This window comes from Hemiscyllium ocellatum, chromosome 4 (genome assembly GCF_020745735.1).
Source record: "Hemiscyllium ocellatum isolate sHemOce1 chromosome 4, sHemOce1.pat.X.cur, whole genome shotgun sequence".
NCBI classification, from domain to species: Eukaryota; Metazoa; Chordata; class Chondrichthyes; order Orectolobiformes; family Hemiscylliidae; genus Hemiscyllium; species Hemiscyllium ocellatum.
Genome location: NC_083404.1, coordinates 104,519,069 through 104,541,695, shown reverse-complemented (window position 1 = coordinate 104,541,695; position 22,627 = coordinate 104,519,069). Strand labels below are relative to the sequence as shown.

At 40.8% G+C, this 22,627-nt stretch overlaps 1 protein-coding gene across 1 annotated transcript in view; it reads right to left on the bottom strand.

The window, feature by feature from the left end:
- The window catches only part of LOC132815045 (KAT8 regulatory NSL complex subunit 1-like), a 154,741-nt gene extending 136,393 nt beyond the window's left edge, over positions 1-18,348 (bottom strand). The window contains exon 1 of the mRNA XM_060823714.1: positions 16,679-18,348. Coding sequence (XP_060679697.1) covers positions 16,679-18,345 — 1,667 coding nt within the window. The 5' untranslated portion in view covers positions 18,346-18,348. The remainder of the gene's footprint in view (positions 1-16,678) is intronic.
- Between the last annotated feature and the right edge of the window lie 4,279 nt (positions 18,349-22,627).

Sequence of the window (22,627 nt, the reverse complement as noted above, 5' to 3'; positions counted from 1 at the left end):
TGACATATTGGCCCACAATCCAGATATACCATCAACTCATCCTTCAAACTATTGCTGCAAACCTGGTCTGCCCAGTATATATGAATCTTAATTCCATTGTGATCATCGTACTAGTGTAACTTATTGCACATACCTTTACTTTCTTGCTTTAGCTTCCTCCTGCACACAATGACTGCAAATACTTCTCGGAAGACCTTTAAACAACTCTACCCAATGTTTGCTGCACCTTGATGTCTATTAAATAAATTTACTTAATTCTTATCAATTCTCCTCATAATTTCTCTCTATATTCCATTTTTGTTGTCAATACTACATTGCCTACTTTGTCAGACCTCTTCTAAAATTAAAAATTGTACAGTATTTAGTGCTTAATCTTGCTCTATGTAACCGTAACTCCACAACTGCAATGAGATGAAAGCTATTATTGTAATTTGTACTATTAACTTTGTTGGGAAACTCAGAAGGCAGACATCGTGCCTCAGCTTAGACTTCCTCCAAGTTTCCCTAAACAGTCACTTCAGTCACTATTGCCCTGTTACCTTGGCCCTAACTATTCTCGCACACAATCTTGGGCGATTATCTGGAACATAAATGCCATCTAAGATCTGCTTTGTGGTGTAGTGGTAGTAGTTACCATAGTCCCAAAGGTCCGTAGGCCTGCCCTCATCAAAGAGATGACTGGTGGTGAGTTTAACCTGAGGGTCATCACGCATCAGAAGAGAGAGGTTGACATCAGCCAATGTAGGAACCCTGCTCTGCTGGCACGACTCTGTGGTAAACCAGCCAACTGAGCTAACTGACCCCCTTGTGAGATGTAGACTTGATGTAACCCATTTTTTCTGCTCCAATAGTGACTGCATTTCACAAGTAATTTACTGACTGCAAAGTATTTTGGGATATGATGACATTGTTCATGGAGTAAATGCAATATATTTTCATCCATATATAGATCAGTTGAGTTACAGGATTCTAAATTTTATGTCTGACATTAAGAAGGATGAACTCAAACGCTCTTGTAGACTTTGTCATCAGTTCTGGAACTGAGCTGAATTGAAGCCAATGAATTTAGATTTCATATAGTATCACAAACAACCGACAGCCTGAACAAGATAACAGTATTTACCACTGCTTGAGCATCTCTACTCATGAATTTAAAATTCAACACTGCTGCACCTGCTCAAAAAGTTGCATACAGAATGCAAGAAAGCAGCTGCTGAACAAGAGAAAACTACTGCCTGCACAGAACCTATTGGTGAAACAAGATTTGGCAAAAACATTTAAGTGAGCTTACACAGGAAAACCAGAATGTTTCTGATTTTAAGGGAGAATTGACATGCACGTTTAAACACTTCTGTAGAATATCCCAAGGCAAACTACAACTGCAGAGTAACTTTCAAAATCCACTTGCTGTTGTTCCACATGTCATATTATATGCTTTGAAACATGCACGTACAGTTAATTATAAATCACTTATAACAGCAGAGGCCACGCGGCATTTAATCCACTCATCCCAACCAACTAAAAGGAAAATCCTGTATTGCCCTCAGCATTTGCACAGACTTCTACCCACTTGCTGGAAGGCGCACATGCATGGATGTTAAAGGAGGACATAAACCAGGTGCATTGCTCTTCATATGAATGGGGGTTGTCACTGGACTCAATCTGGCAGACAGGGTAATAGTGTAATTTAAAATTAATGAACAATTCCAACTAATTAGTTAACAAATCTGAAATTCAAAAACACTCTCAGTCATAGTGACGATAAACTATCATTGACTGTCATTTAAAAGAAACATCTAGGTCGTCATTGTCCTTTAGGAAAGTAATCCTAACCTGGTCTGGCTTGTGTGACTCCAGATCTGTCGCATCTAGAGGTCAGCAGAAAATTTCTCACATGCTTTTCTGCAAATTGATCACATATGTTATTCAACCACATGTTATGAATTGATATGAATTCAGAATTAGTGGCATTATCACTCAACTATTAATCTAAACTCAGCTAATGTTCTGGGGACCTGGGTTTGAATCCAGCCACAGCAGATGTGTAATTTGAATTCAATTAAAAATAATCCCCAAGAAACAATCTACTGATGACCATGAAAACAATACTGATGGTTGGAAAAACTCATCTGGTTTATTCATGCCCCTCAGGGAAGGAAATCTGCCATCCTCACCTGCCTGGCCAACATGTGACTCCAGACCCACAGTACTGTGATTGATTTTCAAGTGCTCCCTGTAATGGCCTCACAGGTCACTCAGTTCAAAGGCAGCAAGGGATAGGCAACAAATGCTGATTAGCCAGCGACGCCCATATCCCATGAGTGAATAATAAAAAAAAGCACATCAACTCCAAAGTGAAAGGATGTAGTGACTCACACAGAAGTGCAAACTAAATCATTATTTTTTTCCATTTGTCTGAAAAGTTGACACTTCAACAATGGTCAGTTAAAAAAGGTAGAGTTAACAGCATCTTGTGCTGGTGAAGTCTTGAAACAACAGCAAATTGAAAACTTATGTTCCCTTTAAAAAACAACCACCATCAGTACATTTTTTGACTTGGAGAGAGAATTAAATTGAATGACTCAGTGTATGGAATGAGCTGCCAGAAGTGGTGGAGCCTGGTACAATCACAAAATTTAAAAGGCATTTGGATGGGTATATGAATAGGAAAGGTTTGGAGGGATATGGGCCAGGAGCTGGCAGGTGGGACTAGATTGGGTTGGGATACCTGGTCAGCATGGACGGGTTGGACCAAAGAGTCTGTTTCCATGCTGTACATCTCTATGACTTTACTGCCCCAAAAATATTGTCATGGCATTCAAATTAACTTCACTAAGTGGAAAGAACACACTATGTATGCCCAGTAATTCAACATGTAACAACACATCCAATTCCATAGTAATCAAATGCCAATTCACATGCTTGGAACTGATTCTGATCCAATGTGCAGATGGAAACATTCCAATTAAACACAACATTGAAGAACCAAATGCTCAGATTAAGGAATGGCATAATTAGCTGATCAGTGATAGGAGCAACAAGAATGCATCAGCACTTAACAAGTCAAACATCACTTTTAGGTGGATTTGAGTATGACAATGATTTTTGCACACACATTATCTTCTGTGGCAAGTCCTGAAGAAAGTCCTATTTCCTCAGATTTACGAGGTCACATTCTGCACGATTACACAGTAACAATGAGGACAGTAAGATGTTGACAAAATGTGGATTATTTTACAAATATCCTTGATTGTACATTTCTTTTTTTGTAGATGCATTTCAAACATAATGGTATACTTCTAAAATCTGGCACAACTCCCAGAGCAAAAATAAAGTGAGTTTATTTTGGAGATAAAATGATTATTCTTGTGGCATAGATAGGAACTTCAATCCTGGAGAAGTGCATTGTGGGGAGCTCATCCTTATCCTCCACACTGAAGGTATTCACTTCTCACCTTAATTGTTGCTGAACCAGCTTCCTACATTTCAGATGAGGAATTTCACTAGGTTAGCAATAAACAAAGAACTGCGGATGCTGAAAATCAGATACAAATATAAATTCCCTGAAACACTCAGCCGGTCTGGCAACATCTGTGGAGAGAAAGCAGAATTGATGTTTCGGGCCCAGTGACTCTTCTTCAGAATCTCATTTGGTTCATTGGCTTGAGCAGAGCAGTTACCCAGAAGCAATCTGCAGGTACCTTCTGCAACCAACGTGCCAATAACATTGATAAAAAAGGTCATTCTACAGAAGTAAAATGCCCTAATACCTAAAGGATCTTAGTAATGAACGGAAATTCTCTCACCCATCTCAAAGAGGATGATCAATATTAAAAAGCTATCCTTTAGAAAGGAGTTCAATTAAAAATACAAAAAAGTCCAATAGTTTCTGCAGTAGAAAGGCATTAATCTCATCTGAAAGTAACTATAGTTCAAGTAAAAGTTTGAGTCAGACCACAAGGAAAAATACACCCCAGTGGGTTTCACATGCTCCAATATCCCACAAGTTGATTTTTACAGCAAATATGGTGCCACAATATACTGAAAATATGTGCAAGAAAACAAGAGTCAAAAGGTGTGGTGCAGGGAAAGCACAGCCAGTCAGGCAGTATCTAAAGAGCAGAAGAGTATACGTTTCCAGCGCAAGCTCTTCAACAGCTCTTCATTCCTGATGAAGAGCTAATGTTCAAAATGTTGACTCTCCTGCTTCTCAGGTGCTGCCTGACCTGCTACGCTTTTCCAGCACCACACTTTCTTACTCTGATCTCCAGCATCTGTGGTCTTCACTTTCTCGCTTCTGGAAAACAAGGCTTATTATTCCGAGAGGTGTCACAAATGTGAAAACCTATCTAACCACCAAATAGCTCAACTTTACCTAACTGCATAATTCAGGTGAAAAGCTATTTTCATTAATAAAATAACTTTGTATTTTGAACTGTTTTTAACCAAAGGCAAGAAAAGAATTGTTAACTTATAATTCAAATAAACTCTACCTTTTTTAGAAATATCCATTCACATGTAAACAGACACCACATAGACAAGACACTGGTATTATGGATGGGGAAGGGAAAAAAAATCAGAGGTGTAGTTCTGGTACCCACATGGAATAACAGAGTGAGCTGTTTTCTTCTACCTTTCTTCTGGTTCCATCCAATTCTTGATTAATGATAGGAGAATGTGGGTACATCGATTGTCATTCGTTCACACATTGGTTCAACACCTATTTCCTTTCAACAAAGGAATTTGCAGAGACAGACATTACAGAAAAATGGTTGAGTTGGAACAGCTATTAGGAGATTATTTGTTGCTTTTCCATTAGGCACAGAGGGAGAGCACGTGTTCAAAGCTTTTTATTTGCAGGCTGGAAGCTTCTCCCAGTTATTCAAACACAATGCTATAACTAACTGTTCAAGAGTCAATTTTGAAGTTTACGTGGTGCTGTGTCTTCTTGAATCCGCAACAATTGGTCTTGATTGAAAAACCAATCAAAAGACTGCCTTACCTTGTATCTTATGGCCTCTCGGCAAAACTGCTCTCAACACATGAATGGTCCTGATACGTCGAGAATTCTCCCCCACTGCAGATAGAACTCACAATGTGTTCCAGTAACTGGCTTGCAAAATGGCAAACACCTTACAAAGTTTCCTTGGGTTTAAAGAAATTCCTTTCTACATAATTTAATCCAATTTTAAAAAATGGTTTTCAGAACTGTTCTTATCATCAAAACCATTCTGAAATGACTTCTTTCACACAAACTTGGAAGACTGCCTGATTTATTAAATCTAAAAAGCAATGAAGACTTAATGAATTCAACATCCAAAAGGAGTTAGTAGAAGTGATCAATCGGAACAAAGTGAAAGTAGGCTCCCTGTCTCTAGTAGATGCAGAGTACCTAACGTAAAGATCCAGCAAAACCTATGATGAGACTGCATCTAAAATAAGCAAATGGAGGCAAATGGAATAGTTTGTAGGAACAACTGAAGATAAACATAAGTAAACTGAAAAGTGCTTGTGTGTGCATTTACATATACATGCAGGTGACATGAATATCAAGAGTTACTGGGTTGTAATCCAGAAATTCCAGTTTTCAACTCAACTGCTGAAATTTCAGAATGAGCAATACTAGCTTTAATTGGCAAGATATGCTTTCTAAAAGATGACCTTGAAAAGTTGAAATGGAATTTTCCATATCAAACCACTCACTTGAAAGAATGCTAGTGTCCTATGGTTCACCTCAAAATTCATGCACCCATTGCAGAAGGCTGGAGCAATATTATAATAAAGACCATATGATTTTACATTGGCATACTTAACATTTTACCATGTTTCTGTCAAGCGCCTTGTCTGTTTAAAATAATTGAGTTGTACAGAGATATTCAGGTCCATAATCAAAGCCTGGTCAAAAACCTAGAGTTTAAACAGCACCAGAAAGGATGAGAGAAGTGTGAAATTGATGCACTGCTTGACTGGAATTCAATGTAAATCAGTGAGCATAAATGGTGGTGAATGAATGAGATCTGGAACTAAATCTAAAAAAGCAGCAGAATTTTAAATGCACCATCCTCTGACATTGCTGCCACCTAAATCAGACCCCACCACCAAAAAGATATTTCCTTCCCTATCCTCTTTCCACTTTCCGCAGGGACAGCTCACTCAGACTCCTTCAACAATGCAACACTTTCCACTGACTTCTGCACCACACCTGGTACCTTTCTTTGGAACGATAAGAGGTACAATATCTGCACCAACAGTTTCCCTCTCACCTCCATCCAAGGTCCTAAACAATCCTTTTAGATCTGACAGAGATTCACCTGGAAGTCATCTAACCTCATCTATTGCATATTTTGCTTCCAATTGGTCTCCACCATATTGGGTAGACCAAACGCAGGCTCAGGGACTTGCTCGTGGAGCATCCGCACTCTGCACCCATTAAGCAACCTCATCTTCCAGATGCCATCCACTTTAATCCCGCCTTCCACCCACCCACAATAATCCATCCTTGGCCCATCCACTGTCCGAGTGATGCCTCACAAAATTGGAGGAACAACACTTTATATTTGCCTGGGAAACTAACAGCCCAATGGCCTCAACACTACCTTCACCAGGTCCAAACTCTCCAGCCTTATCTGATGGCTGGCCCCACCCTTCCTCCTCACCTCTTTGACCTGTCCTAACCTGTTTGTCTTCCTACTCACCTATCTGCTCCATTCTTCCCACAATCTAATGACAATAACCCTTACCTGCACCTGACTATCACCATCCCACCTGCCATTCCTCAGCCCATCCCCCTCCCACTATATATGTCTGGCTCCCACCCCATCTGGTCCTGACAAAGAGTTTCAGCCCAAAACATTGACTTTCCTGCCCCTCAAATGCTGTCTGACCTGCTGTGCCTTTCCAGCTTCACATCTACCAAATCAGAATTTTAGATAACTGAAGTATAAAAAAAGTAGAACAGGAGAGGGTTTTTTTTGTTGTATTGGAACAGTTCAATCCAGATTTAAAAAAAACAAGAAAGACTTCAATGGAAGATGATCTGAATCAGACTATACTGAGGCTTTAGTCTATCTAATAATTAAGTTGGAGGATATAAAGATATTAGATAGCAGTGTGACAATTTAAAGGTCATGAAGGGTTGAGAGGAAAGCTGGTAAGGGGAGCAACTATGTGCTACCTACATGTGTAAACTGATGTGGCATTTTCTTCAATAATGGTATGATGCATTTCAGTGGCAATGAAATTACACAACAGAAAGAGACCATGAAGAGACCATTGGAGTAGAAATGGGACACAGAGGTATGATGAAAGAAAATGAAGAGGAGTGATTTCAGATGATTGTCCAGTTACCATGAGGATTAAAAAAAACAACAGAACCAGGAGTATCATCCCTGACAGTGAAGTGGCAGTGAATGAGGAATGAAGATGAGGATCAAAGTCTATTGGCAGGTCAAGCAGGATAAACATAGATAGCCAACCTTTGTCACAGTTACTACTTTTGAACAGGCACTGCACATTTCACAAAAAAAAATTTACATGCATTCTTCCATTAAACTGCAGCTCGAGAGAACCAGTGTGCTCGATTCTTGTCCTCTTCACTGCTCCTGGCAAACAATGAATTCTCATTTTGTCAGAACTTAACACTAATAAAACTAACTTGACAAGAATGGTTTCAGCAATATAAAACTTTGGTTATGTGACATATTGAAGAAATGGGATTGCTTGCCTTGGAAAGATGAAGGCTGAGAGGAGATTCAATAGGGTCTTCAAAATCATGACCAAGCTAGAGAGAGTAGAGAGGGAGAGGTTGTTCCCCCTCATAAAAGGAGAAAGAACAAGGTGGCAGAGAATTCAAGTGATGCAAAATAAGCAAGGGTGATGCAATTGTTTCCACAAAGCGAGTATTTAGGGTTTGTGTTGGATTCAGGTTCAATTGAGGCTATCCAGAGGACATTTGATGATTTGGATAGAAATACGCTGCAGGGATTTGGGAAAAAAAGCAGGAGATTGGCACCAAGTAACAGAACCAGTGCAAACACAATGGGCTGAATGACCCTTTCTGCGCCACAACACTTCTGCAAACTTGATCCAAAACTCATTACCTCCTTCAGTTTCCCCTCCCTCTGACAACATTGGAGTTTAAAACAAAACATTAGCATCTTTTGACCACACTTGCATAATTTACCCAACTTTACACCCTTTAAATCCTGTTATCTCAACCAACAAACCAGATTATGCTTCAGTTGTACAGAGTATTGGATGAGACCATATCTTGAGTACATGTGCAATGGTGCTGTCTTTCTTTAGGGATATAAATGTATTGAAAGCAGTTTACTCGCTTGATCTTGGAATGTGTCGTTCTTGAACTGAGTAGTATGTCTTCTTTCCATTGCATTTTACAAGACTTGTCTGAAGTATAGAAGATCCTGAACATTGACAAAGTGGATATGGAAAAGATGTTGCCCTTTGTGGGTCAGTCCAAAAGCAGGGGGCACGGTTTTAAAATTCAGGCTTGCCCATTCAAGATAGAGATCAGAAGTTTTTTTTCTCTCAGAGGGTTAAGAGACTTTGGAAGACTCTGCCTCTGGTTACTGAATATTTATAAGACAGAGGGGTAAAAATTGTTCGGCAAGAGAATCAAAATTTAAGATGGACAGATGGGAATGTGCGACTCAAAGCTCAAAAAGATGACACATTATCTGACTAAATGACAGAGGAGGTTCCGGGGTTAAATGGCCTACTTCCATTACCACTTCATAGGTTTGTATTAACTGGTCATTGATCTTATTGCTATTCGTGGGACCTTCCTGTGTGCAAATTAATATCATTTTACTGCTGTGATGACATCTGTTAGTCTCACAAGACCATCAGTTTAATACACCAACAGCTAAATGTACAGCTTTCAAAGCTCGTGGCCCTAAATGCTGAAGATATGTTTCAAGCACCAAATAAATTCAAGCCTGGTCTGTTTGGAGACTTGAATTTCTCGAACTCCCATTTTCTCAATGTCCAAATGATCTATTCACTTTGCTTCCCAAACAGCACAATGGTCCCTCTCTCTTAATTGGGCAAGAAGGGAATTATTTCAAATGGCTTCCATTTGCTTAATGTGACAAGTGGGATGATTTGAAATCCACTTATTCAAACAAAGAAATTGTAATGAAAGAAAATGGCTAATTTGATTGTAACCAAAAAAAAATCCACATTCCAGCCTATTTGGAGGACGTGTCACCACCTTGTTTATCAGGAAATACACTTCATTTGAGTCTTGAGTGGGCAAACCATTATCTTTATGCAGGTTCCCAGTTCTCAATTCTCCCAAAACAGGAAACAACTTCTCCATATCTACCTACTCAAGACCCTTCAGGATTTAAAAGTTTCAATTAAGTTGCCTCTTATTCTTCGAAACTCAAATTGAACAAACCTAGCCTGTCCAACCTTTCTTCGAAAAGATAACCCACTCAGTCTGATATATTCTGATAAACATTCTCTTAACTGCTAGCAACACATTTACATCCTCCTTAAATAAGTTAACCAATTCAACATTCCAGAGGTGGTTTTATCAGTGCCCTGCATAATGAAGCATAACCTCCATGATTTTGTATTCAATTCTCCTTGCAATAAATGATACATTTGTATTAGCTTTCCTAACTGCCAACTGCACATGCATGCTAACCATCTCTGACTGCAGAAACCCAAATCCCTTCACAATCCCTCACCATTTTGATTGTTTTATCATTATTCTTCTGGCCAAACTAATCAACTGAATATTTTCCCACACTATATTCCATTTGTTACATAGTTGTCTACTCACTTAACCCATCACGGTGACTCAGTGGTTAGCACCACTGCCTCACAGCAGCAAGGACGTGGGGTTTGATTCCAGTCTTGTGTGACTGTCTGTGTACAGTTTGAACATTCTCCCCATGTCTGTGTGGGTTTCCTCCAAGTGATCCGGTTTCCTCCTGCAGTACAAAGCTGTGCAGACAAGGTGGATTGGTCAAGCTAAATTGCCCATAGCATCCAGGGATGCGCAAGCTAGGTGGGTTATCCCTGGGAAACGCAGGAATAGGGTACAGCAGTGGCTTTGGGTGGGATGCTCTTCGGAGGGTCCGTGTAGACTTGATGGGCTGAATGGCCTGCTTCTACAGTGTAGGATTTCTATGATACTTCCCCGGTCTGTAGTTTATTGTCTTGTTCCAACTTACTTGCTCATCCTTGTGCTGTCAGTAAATTTGACAACAATCATTTTGTCCTTACATTTGAGCTAATTTTATGAGTTGTAAACAACTAGGGTCCTGGCACCAATCCCTGAGACACACCATTTGTTACAGTTTGCTGATCTGAAATTCATGCTATTCTCTGCTTGTGACCCAGTTAATCTTCTTTCTACTCTCTTCACCATAAGCTTTTATTTTCCACAATAGTCTTTCATATATTTCATCAAATGCCTTCTAAGTCCAAGGACAAACCACCCATGCAAGTTTGCCCTTATTAACAGCATAAAGAACTCCAATAGACTGGCTAAACAATTCCCTTTCACAACATCTTGTTGACTCTGCCTGATTACCTTGAACTCATGGAACTGACCAGCTAAAACTTCTTTAACATCAACTGCAAAAACTTTCCTGGGACAGGCATAAAACTAACTGGTCTGTAATATCCTGTTTTCCTATCTCACTCCCATTTTGAGTGAAGGAGTTTCATTTGCTATCTTCATATCTACTAGGACTTTTCCCAAACCTTTCAGAAAATCAAAGCCAGTACATTAACTGTCTCATTAGACATCTGTAAGACCTGAAGACAAGCGGTATCTGTACTGTGCAGACAGTCTCCATCTGAACAATGCTGGGGCTGGACTCCTTGCAAGCTCTAGTTCAAGGGAAATAGATCTGAAACAAGATAGTGGAGAAAAGACATGACATTGTGGTCCACTGAAGAAGAGAGACAAGGCAAAAGATATTAATACAGGAAATGGTCAACAGATGGTAACAGGAAGGGACAGGGATTACAAATCTTAAAGTAAACCAACAGCTATGCCTTGAATTTGCAAAAAGGACAGAAGTCAACATTATCTGAACACACAAAACATTTGAAAAATCCAAATGAAGCAACAGTACAAACAGAAATAAATATGATCTGTAGCCAGTTTGGAGACACTGGTACAGAATGACATGGACTGGCACCTTATTCTTGAAAGGTATTAGCACAATAGAGATGGGTAACCTCAGTTCACAAAACCAGGATGTAGAAATGGTTTGGGCAGAATGGGGGTTAAGTGGCTTGTGGGAATGGTGTTCAAGTCTCCTTAAGAATCATCACAAGGGAGTGCATAAAGGAAGAAATAATGGGAGCAGAAGATTTTTACCTATATATCAACTGGATGTGTCAGGTGGGCAAAGGTGGCATAGATGAAGAGTTCATGGAATGATTTCCTCATAGTTTTTCAGAACAGCATGCTCTGGAGCCAACCAGAGGTTAGGCGATGCTGGATCTAGTTTTATACAACAGGAATGGTTGAATTAATGATTTCATAATGAAATTGTCTGAACGTAGCACTGACCATAACATTCTTGAATTCTCCATTATTTGACGGAGTAAGGAATAGGTGAGAGACAATATTTTTTTGAATGTAGATAAGGTCCATTATGTGGACACAAAAGCAGAGCTGGCTAAAATGAATTGGCAAACTCACCAGAGATCCTCAGAAAGCTCCTTCTAAACTCACAACTATATCCTTTGGAGAACAGAAACATATCTCTGCACGATGACTCCATGGTTAACACTGTTGCCTCACAACGTCAGGGACCCAGGTTCAATTCCAGACTTGGACGACTGTCTGTGTGGAGTTTGCACACTCTCCCTGTGATGACATGAGTTTCCACTGGGTGCTCCAGTTTCCTCCCACAGTCCAAAGAGATGCAGGTTAGGTGGATTAGCCATGAAAAATGCAAAGTTATAGGGATAGAGGAGTGAAGGTGGGCTATGGGAGGGATGCTGTTTGGAGGGTTGGTGTGGACTTAATGGCCTGCTTCCATACTGTAGGGATTCTATGATTCTAGGACTCTCTTGTACAGGATGCTTGGGGCCTCTTTTGAAGTATCATGGAGAGTCCTGGTCATCCAGCGATAGGAAGTATATTATTAGAGTGTGTGCAGAAAAAATTTACAACAATGTTACTAGGATTGCAGAGTTTGAGTTATGAAGGAGAAGTTCAATAAGTTGTAACTTTTTTCACTGCAGCGTTGGAGATTGAGGGGTGACAATGTACAGGTTTATAAAATCATAAAAAAAAAGGTACTTTCACGATGTCTGGGGACTTCAAAACGAGTGGGCATAATTTTAAGGTGAGAGGACAAAGACTTAAGATCGGAAGGGCTTTATCACAGAGGGTGGTGCACATTTGAATGAACTACGAGAGCGAATAGTGGATGCAGATACAGTAACAACATTCAAAAGAAATTTGGACAGGTATAAGAATAGGAAAGATTAAGAGGGATATGGGGCAAATGACACTAGCTTAGTTTGGGAAACTTGGTCAGCATGGACAAGTTGGATTGGAGGGTCTGTTTCCATGCTCTTGGTCTTTATCTAAAAGGACAAGGGCAGCAGATACACTGCAACACTATTACCGCCACATTCCTCGCCAAACCACTCATCATCCTGACTTGGAAACACAACAACAATCCTTCACTATCACTGGGTCAAAATCCTGAAATTCCCTCCATACAGGCATTCTGGGTCTAATGAAGACATTAAAGAAGCAGCTCAACCCCTCCTGCATTAGGGCAATTAAGGATGGGTAATAAATGTCAGCCAGCCAGTGTCACCCATGTCCCACAAGTGAATAAAAAATATTGTCCATAAGAGAACGATAGGCAGTGTAGACACAATCATAAAAATATATCAATAGATTGAGTCCATGGGCAAATTGTGGCTTAAATATAGTCAATTGCAAGGTCAAACAGTACTTTCGAATGGAGAAAAGATCAAAGCAGTGGGGGTGCAAAAAGACTTCAGAGTTCAGACACAAATCATTAATATGTCATGAGCAAGTATAGAAAATAATCAACAACACAATAGAATGTTGGCCTTGATGTTTAATATACTAGAATACATGAAGTCTTGATTCAGGAACAGCCCAAATAAACACCAGCATTCAGATCACCAGACTTTGTAGTGACAGAGAAATTTATCAGAATGACACCTATTCTTCAGGAATAAATTTCAAGGGAAGCTGCAAACCCTGGATTAAATAATTAGGGATGATGCCATTAAAACTTTGAATATATCAAATTAAACAGATAAGTCGAGCACAAAAGAAACTATTTCTTCTCATTGCGAAGTCAAACACAAGGGAGCAGAGTCAGAATTTAGAGGCCTTTCAGGAATCTAATTAGCAAAGGGGCAAAAGGTGATACAACTTCAGAACTTGCTTCCACATTGTCATAATTGCCTATAACACTTTATATCTGGCACACAAGCAATCAGCTGACTCTTGCACGTGGAATTTTGGGGTGGGGTCTTCTATGTTAAGCCAGACATGTCACTCACTCCTCAAAAGATAGAGGCGAACACTTGTTCCCTATCAGCCCCACTTTCACACAATTGCTAATGAAAATTAATCTCACCAACAGTTATCATCTTGCTCTTATTATGGTTTTAGCCTCCCCTACTCTGCAACACTCCACATTTCTCAACACCACTGCTATATTTTGCTTACTATCCCTCTTGCAAGATGTCAACATGTAAATTACACTAAGATCAATCAGGATTCTCCTGATTAGATGAAATCCTGGACTCAACTTACATCTTTGTTAACCAGCATTTCTAATGATCTTGCACTCTGCAAGTGCAGAGCATGTCAGATAACATGATATGTTAAGAATCATTTTAAATTAATGGTTTTTTTCTTTACCAAAGGTATTACGAAAGGGAAGCAGTCATATGGAGTTATTTATAGACACAAGACAAACAAAATGGCTTTCTCCTGTCCCAAGTTCATGTAATTGTAAATTAATCATGACCCAAATGGACATTCTTCATTTATTAGCCAAGGCAGTGATTGTTGTCCAATGAATGCACCAAGCCAGTTGGTGTAAAGTCAGAGATTCACAGCACACAAAAAGGTCTTCCCGCCCATCATATCCAAGCCAGTCAAAAACAACCACTCAAAGATTTTAATCATGTTTCCAGTACTTGACCCATAACCTTTTATGGTTTGGCCTCAAGTGCACATCGAAATCTTTCTTCGATATTCTGAAGATTTCTTCCTTAACGGCACTTGAGTTCGAGATTCCCACCACCTTCTGGGTGAAAAACTTTTCCTCACGTCTTCTAAACTTCCTACCCTTATTGAATCTTGCGTTTCCCGACTCATTCATTGCTCCAAAGGGAAAATAGCTTCCTGCCTATTCTACCTATGTCCCTCACAATTTAATGTATCAAAAATTATTTCTATCTCTCTTGTCTAAGGAAAACAACCTCAGTCTGTCCAACTTCTCTTCATCAGTGAAATTCAGACAAGATCTTGTTCAGTCTCCTCTTACCCTTTCCGGTGCCATTTCATCATTGCTGGAACATGGAATACAGAACTGCACCCAACACTCGAACTGTAGCATAACCCACACCTTACACAGCTTCAGCACAAACCCCCGTTCTGAGACTCTCTGCCTCTATGAATAAAGTCCTCAACGAACATTCACTCACCTCATTTTCAGCAGTGGTTGAGCTCTGACCAAAAACAGAAGTCATAAAAGTCTGAAGAACTGTTTCTATAACATTCACATACCTGCATTAGAAATTATAGATCCAACTAAATCAAGGAAATATTCAAGCATAATGCACACCTCCTGCAAGAATCACATTTACTTTCAATCATATTCCACTTTTCAAAAAGGGTGAGAAAGGAAAACCAGGGAATTACAAACCATTAGCCTAACATCTGTGGTGGGGAGAGTGATGAGGTCTACAATCAAGGATGGAGTCAATGAACACCTTGGAAGTTTTCAGTTAAGCAGAAAGAGCCAGCATAGATCATGACATGTTATATCTGACAAATCTCAGTGATTTTTTTTAAGAGATGGCTACAGTAGTGGACAGGAGAATCCGTATGAACTTTGCTTATATGGACTTCCAGAAGGCATTTGATAAAGTCCAACACAAAAGATTTATCTAAGGTAGAAGACCACAGCACTGAGAGGTCCAACACAGCTGGGAAATTGGTTGAGGGGTAGGTGACAGAAAGTAGGGATAATGGATAGGTACTCAAATCAGTAGGATGTGAATCATGAACTTGGGGCTCACTATTGCTGATCCAATAACACCACAGCACTGCCTTCCCTTGAATCAAGTTTATATTAACAATAAAAACACAAATTGCGAGAAAAGCTCAGCAGGTCTGGCAGCATCTGTGAAGAGCAATCAGAATTAATGTTTCGGGTCCAGTGACCCATCCTGATATTAAACCAATAGGTCTCTTAATGAGGATAATGGGGAAAAGCAATTATGGTCATTTACAGTGTAAAAGATTAAAAAGGTAGACATCTTGAAATAAAGGAATCCACATAAGTAATAGTTACTGATTTAAGACCACAACCAAATCTTGCCCATGGATACAATACCAAAACAGATGAATTGCATGTGGTTCCACATACCAGACTTATGATTTTCACCATAATTGAGTTGGCACACAAAATACTGAATAATAGGGTACAGCAGCATTCATTTAATAATTTAATGAGAAAGACAACTGACCCTGACAATGTTATCACAGATACCAACATGAATCACTTTGGTTTCCACAGTGAACAGAATTTGGGGACACTTTTACACAAGCAAGCAAGGGATCACAACACATCCAAGCAATCTGGATTTCTACAAGCTGACTCAGGATGATCCTGGTCAAAACTGAAACACCAAGTGCCAACACATAATGAGACTAAAACCTAGAAGAACGAACAATGGCTATAAAAACTGCTTTGCTCTGATTGCCATCTGTATGAAACAGAATAGAACTAACAGCTATGGTCACAACTCATGAGTTTAAGCTTGAGCGACTGTGGTTCCTTGCATTTTCAATTTAGACTTAGTAAAAGTATTTTATGCACACAATAGGGTCGATGGTTAATATTTAAGACAATTCATCATGGCAACAAAACAGACAGGCAAATCTGAGCATCTGAATGTCGAGTTAAACAGTACCTTTCCTCTGTTGGCATGAATAATAAACCCTCAAACATGTTGCTGAACCATCATAAAAACATGTATAAACATGCAGATTGCTATCTACAAAACAACAGAATGTAATGACCCCTGACTGACAAGACATGCTGCAGAGCTCTCTATTACTTCCGCAACACGAAGAGCAACACTTAACAACTGGAAGTCAATATGCATGCATCATTCCATTGCAGTGGAGGTGCTCCCACCCACATCTACTGCTGCTGACCTATTAAAATCTCCGTTCACAAGTTAAACAACTACAACAAATGTCAATCTCATCACAAAACATCAACTTCTATTTACACTACTGCTATGTCATTCCAATCCATGGTGCTAAGAACGTACCCTAGATACTTCCACATGTTGAAAGTAATTATATGCGGCAAATATATGTTTATAATGTACACGTTTATCAAAGTACCTCGGTTTCTGCAAACTATAACCCCCGATTACTTACAGAGTTGCATGCCGATGCTCGAATTTTGCACCACCTGTATCATCCTCTGGATCAGTCTCGCCCCCCGAGCTGCTCTCAGTGGCATCTGAATCGAAAGCCCTCTCCGAAGTCCTGAGTTTTGCAGTCACGCTGGACACCAGTTTCAGCAAACTCTCAGAAACAGCTCGACCTTTCACAAAACTAGAAAAAGTATCCTCACTTGGCGAAGATAGCAAACATTTGCTGCTCCCGCCAGATCGGAGGGAAGAGCTCGGACTGGAATAAGTATCTCCATTACCGCCTTTTGAATCCGTTCTTGGAAAACTTCTCAATAATGAAGAGCCAACCGGCAGGTCGTTGTTCCCGTGAAAAGTGCTTCTATGTTTATTATTACTGCTATTAAGAAATGTTTCAGTGAAAGAGGAAGAGAATTGTTTTAAACTGTGTTCCACCAAACCCGCCAGCTGCTGCTGGGCATGGCGCTCTACCTGTTTAGCTTGTACTACCTGCAACCGCTTGCACAATCGATGAGCCCTGCTCCTGATCTCAGCTTGTTTACCGATAACTAATAAACTCTGAGCACTCACCTCATCCTGACTAATACTATTATTGCGACTACCATTAGTATTACAATTGATACTATTACAGTTATTGTGGTGGTTAATAATGTCACCGAAAGTACTGTTTATTCTATCGATATGTTTTTTGATTTGATTATCAGTCCCCATACAATTTGGATTTATTTCGCCGGAGCGAGACTTAAGTGAACTTCCCGCGGGCTTGCTGGCATGAAATTCGGATCGACATCCGTAAGCGAGACCGGGGATTTTGCTGCTGCCTTTGGATAGTAGGCCGAGTTCGGAGGTGGCGGTGTTGCTGTTTTTCTGCAGCTGGGAGCAGCGGCTTTTATCCAGACTCCCCTTGCCAGACAAAGCCGAGTTCAACGAGATGGCGCCGTTACTCCGCTGAATACCGCAGCCACTCGACGCTTTGTTACTGCCGTTCACCAAGCCAGGCTCGCGGCTCAGACAAGGCACTTCTTTGGCCAGGCCGTTGCTGGCAGTGCTAGATATCGCGGCTTTGCCCCTTTTCTTGCCCTCGCCGACTGTAGTAGACAAAAATCCATCGGAATTCATTCTGTCCTGGCGCTTGCCGCAGAGCCTCGAGGCTTCCCTGTTTAGGCCGAGACCGGGGATTTCCGTAGAACTCACCCCCAGCTCCTGCGGCTCGCCGGCCAGGTGGTGACGATGGTACCGGCGGTGAGGAGAATGGTGGAAATGGTTGTGATGGTTGTGGTGGTTATAATTATTTGTCTCGGGCCCCTTGCCGTCTCCTCCTCGGTCGGCTACCGTGCACCTCTCGCCGCGGTGGTAAGACTGAGACTGGGGCTCGGGGCGCTGCCGTACTCTAGTCGGCCGGGCCAAAAACAGAGAGTCCATACGGTCGACCGAGAAATATAAAGGGCCGGCCACTTTATTATTTTTATTATTGTCCACCCCTTCGTCTAAAGTGCCATTTGTGGCCGAAGAGGAAGGTGGCGAGGACGCAGCTGAAGGGGGCGACGACGAAAGCAGCGGCAGTGGTGATGACGACACGGCCAAGTTGAATCCGTGTTGCTGCTGCCGCACTTCGCCAGCGCTTTCACTCACAGCCGGGGAAACCATTCGCTTCAAGCGGCCGGCGGCCATCTTGTTTTTTTTTCCACCTCTTCCCCTCCCCCACCCTCCCCTCTATAACTTACCACCCCTCCCCCATCCAAACCTTCTCAACCGCGCTAGCTTCTCCCCACCCCCACCCTAGCGCTCTCTCTTCCCACTCTCTTCCATCAAACGATTGCTCCCCTCCCCCTCCATCAATTTAAAATGGCGCTGCCTGTTGTGTACGGAAAAAAACGCGCGCACTAGCCATTCCAACGGACAGTGTGGGTCAAAGCAGACAGGCAAAAAAAAATGCACGAGATTTATAACGCAGTCATAGTTATTTCTTGCATCATTAACTTAAAACCGTTTTCTCCCTTTTCCCAACGCTGCTTTATTACCAAAAATACAGAGAAGATATTTCACAATCTGCACCGTAGAGTACTGGTAAAGATTTTTTTTTGTTTCATTGCATCGCTTTAATTAAAATTGACATGTGAACTTGGTTAAAGGTGATGGGAAAAGAAGTGTCATTTATAACAAGGTTGCCTACTACACAATATTTAATAATTACCATCCATAAAATTCACAGATATTTACACAGAATGAGGCGTATTCAACCACTATTTATTAAGTGCGGTGATGGTAGATCCTGTTTGAGTAGTTTCCTTCACGGCCCAACGATCAGGCTTACAGTTAGGAAGAGAGACGACATAACTTCTCATTATTGTCAACTGAAAAGGTTACAAGGAACCAGCAGCAAACAAAAGATAATGAAACTTTATGTCGCATTCCTGCAGCACTTTCTATTAAATTGTATTAGATTATTAAGCTAAATTAGAAGATGACAAGATACTTCAGACAATATTTTATAAGAAATAAAAACATTTAAAGTTGATAACCAAAATCGTGAGGGTCCTGAAAGAAGAAAATAGGGAAGCGGGAAAGGAAAGGAATTAGAAAGAAGGCAACTGAAAACGCCTTCATTTAATTCGGAATGCTCACAAGGTCAGAACTGAACGAGTGCAAATGGGCCAAAAGAAAGAAACCAGTTCAAAAATAGGAAAACATTAGACAGTTGTACGATTTCAAAACAAATGTTGGAACCTTTATGAATCTAATCATCCTTTGATAACTACGTTAGGTACAGGTGAAGAGGGGAATGGGATTAAGTGTGAATTAATGCAGTTTGAATGACTAAGCTGATTTAAAGTACAATTCCTGACTGCAGTTCGAAGTGGTCTGACCCTTATTTTGAGACTGTCCACTGATCTTAGATATCCCAACTAGGAAAAATGTTCTTCCTGCATGTACCTGATCAATCCCCATGAATGTTTCAACATGACCACCAATAAATCTTCCAGAGAAAACAGAGGGCCACTTTATCTAATCTTTCTTCAGAGGATAAGTTCCTCCATCCCAAAATTAGTTTGGTGAACCTCAATTGCGCTCCCTGTGCAGCACATTTCTCGATGCTTGGGTACAGAGACCTAAACCACACAATACTGGGGTGGTCTTTCCCCAAGGCTTTAGAAAATTGCAGGGAGACATCTCAACACCTGTAGTCATGTAATAAATGTGTCATAATTTGTCCAAACAGTATGGATTAAAGTAACAAGAATAGATAGACAATTTTCCAGACTTTTCTGACAAAATAATAGTATCCGACTTCTTGCTCAGAAGATTCAGCTTAAAGTCCCAACAGCTACTGAAATATGTCCTACGGTCCTTATTGTTTTTTTCTTTTCTTCAGACCTGTGGTTCATACACAGTAGTGACATCCATAACTAGACATCAGCGTGTCAGCATACAGATTGGTATACCCTTTGTAGAGCAATGCAATTTACAGAAAAGTCACATGCATCATGTTGTATCTGAACAGCCTGTTCAAATTTGCCTTAATTGCGCACAGGACCCAAACATTTGGCCACACCCCCACCCCCACCATGTTCCTTTGAAATTCAATATTTCCCAGTATTTTAACAAATACACTATGTTTTTCCTAGAGTGGGTAACCTCTCATTTCTCCAAATTGCATTTTGTGTTCCAGCTTTTTGGCCATTCACTTCACCTCTCCAGATCCCTTTAAAAGTATCTTTGCATCCACTTCACAGCTGAGACTTCCACCTAGTTTTGTGTCATCTACAAACTTGGAATTATTACACTGCATCCTCACAGATAAATCATTGAAATACATTGTGACTAGATGGGACCCAGGCACTGACCCTTGCTGTAATCTACACGTCATAGCATGCCAGCCTGAAAATAATCCCTGTATTCTAATGTTTTTTGACCAATAACCAGTTCTTGTTCGATGCCATTATATAAAGCCCAGGCACTCTATTTTCCGTGTGGGACCTTACCAAATAACACATCCACCAGTTTTGTTATTGATTCAACTCATTAGATCCTCCAAAAAGATTCAGGCTTTGCCAAACACTAATGCTAGTGAATAATCTAGCATTCAGACATCTCAATTCTTTTTTAAAGTATGTTCCATCAACTCTGTTCTAGGGCACATTCTTCACTTTGCATTCTTGTCTCTTCCAGCCATCTATTTTTACTTTGACAGACTATCATTACATCAATTGCTATCTTCATCTGTTGTCTTGCCATTTACTCAATCTTGCCAAATAGTATCCCTTCCCCCTCCATTTCCCTAATTCTGTCCCAATATAAATTACGTAAAATATTTTCCTCGTCTCACTGTCTACATGGACTGTCACAATTGGTTCCTCCCTCTTCTCACATCAAATTAGTCTGACCCTAAGCAGATATACTGAAACCTGGTGGAGAAAATCTCCTGTTCCTTGGATGCTGCCTGACCTGCTGCGCTTTTCCAGCAACACATTTTCATACTGAAACCTGGCAACAGGCAGGCAACACAGCCTTCTGGTTTCACAGTCTCGGTTGCACAGAATGATGTCACTTGCCCTAACTATTCTGTCCCTTGCTGCCACTAAATTCCTTTCAACTCCTCCTCTTCCCAGTGCACCCCAAATACCCCACACCTAATGGTATCCCATAGTCAAATCAATTTGTTACATCATAGCTGCTCTTGTCATTGAAAGTAAGAATTTCAAACCCATTGGATAATTCTAAGGGCTCAAGGCTCCTCCATTGCCATGTTTTTGTTTCACTCTCCTGTCCAACTTGCAATTATATCATCACGTCCCTGACCACTGATCAAATCAGACCATAGGATTTATCCTAGGATTGTCTGGGAAGCCAGGGAGGAGATTGCCGAGCCTTTGGCTTTGATCTTTATGTCATCATTGTCGACAGGAATAGTGCCAGAAGACTGGAGGATAGCAAATGTTGTTCCCTTGTTCAAGAAGTGGAGTAGAGACAACCTTATAGTCCTGGGAGCCTTACTTTGGTTGTGGGTAAAGTATTAGAAAGAGTTTATCAAGATCTAGGTATGAATAAGTTGATTAGGGATAGTCAACAGTTTTGTGAGGGGTAGATTGTGCCTCACAAACCTTAGCGTTAATTGAGAAGGTGACCAAGCAGGTGGATGAGGGTAAAGCGGTTGATGTGGTGTACAGCAAGGCATTTGATAAGGTTCCCCCAATTGCGCAAAATATGGAGGCATGGGATAGAAGGTGATTTAGCAGTTTGGCGAGCTGGAAGACAACAAAGGGTGGTGGCTGATGGGAAATGTTCCCCCTGGAGTTCAGTTTCTAATAGTGTACTGCAAGGATCTGTTTTGGGTCCACTGTCATTTGTCATCCAGGTCGATAGGGTTGTTAAGCAGGCATAAGGTGTGTTAGCTTTTATTGATAGAGGCACTGAGTTTCAGAACCATGAGGTCATGCTGCAGCTGCACAAAACTCTGCAGCCATACTTGGAATATTGCGTACAGTTCTGGTTACCGCATTATAGGAAGGATGTGGAAGCTTTGGAAAGGGTTCAGAGAAGATTTACTTGGAGGTTGCCTGTTATGGAGGGAAGGTCTTGCAAGGAAAGGCTGAGGGACTTAAGGCTGTTTTCATATGAGAGAAGTTTGAGAGGTGACTTAATTGAGACATAAGATAATCAGTGGGTTCCTCAGAGCCTTTTTCCTCAGATGGCGATGGCTAGCAGGAGGGAGAGCGCTTTAAACAGAAGGGTGATAGATGTAGGACAGACGTCAGAGGTAGTTCCTTGACTCGGTTGTAGGGACGTGGAACACACTGCCTTCAACAGTAGTTTAAAGGGCATTTAAATGAGAATTGATTAGATTAGATTCCCTACAGTATGGAAACAGGCCCTTCCGCCCACCCAGTCCACACTGACCCTCCGAAGAGCAACCCACCCAGACCCATTTTCCCTCTGACTAATGCACCTAACA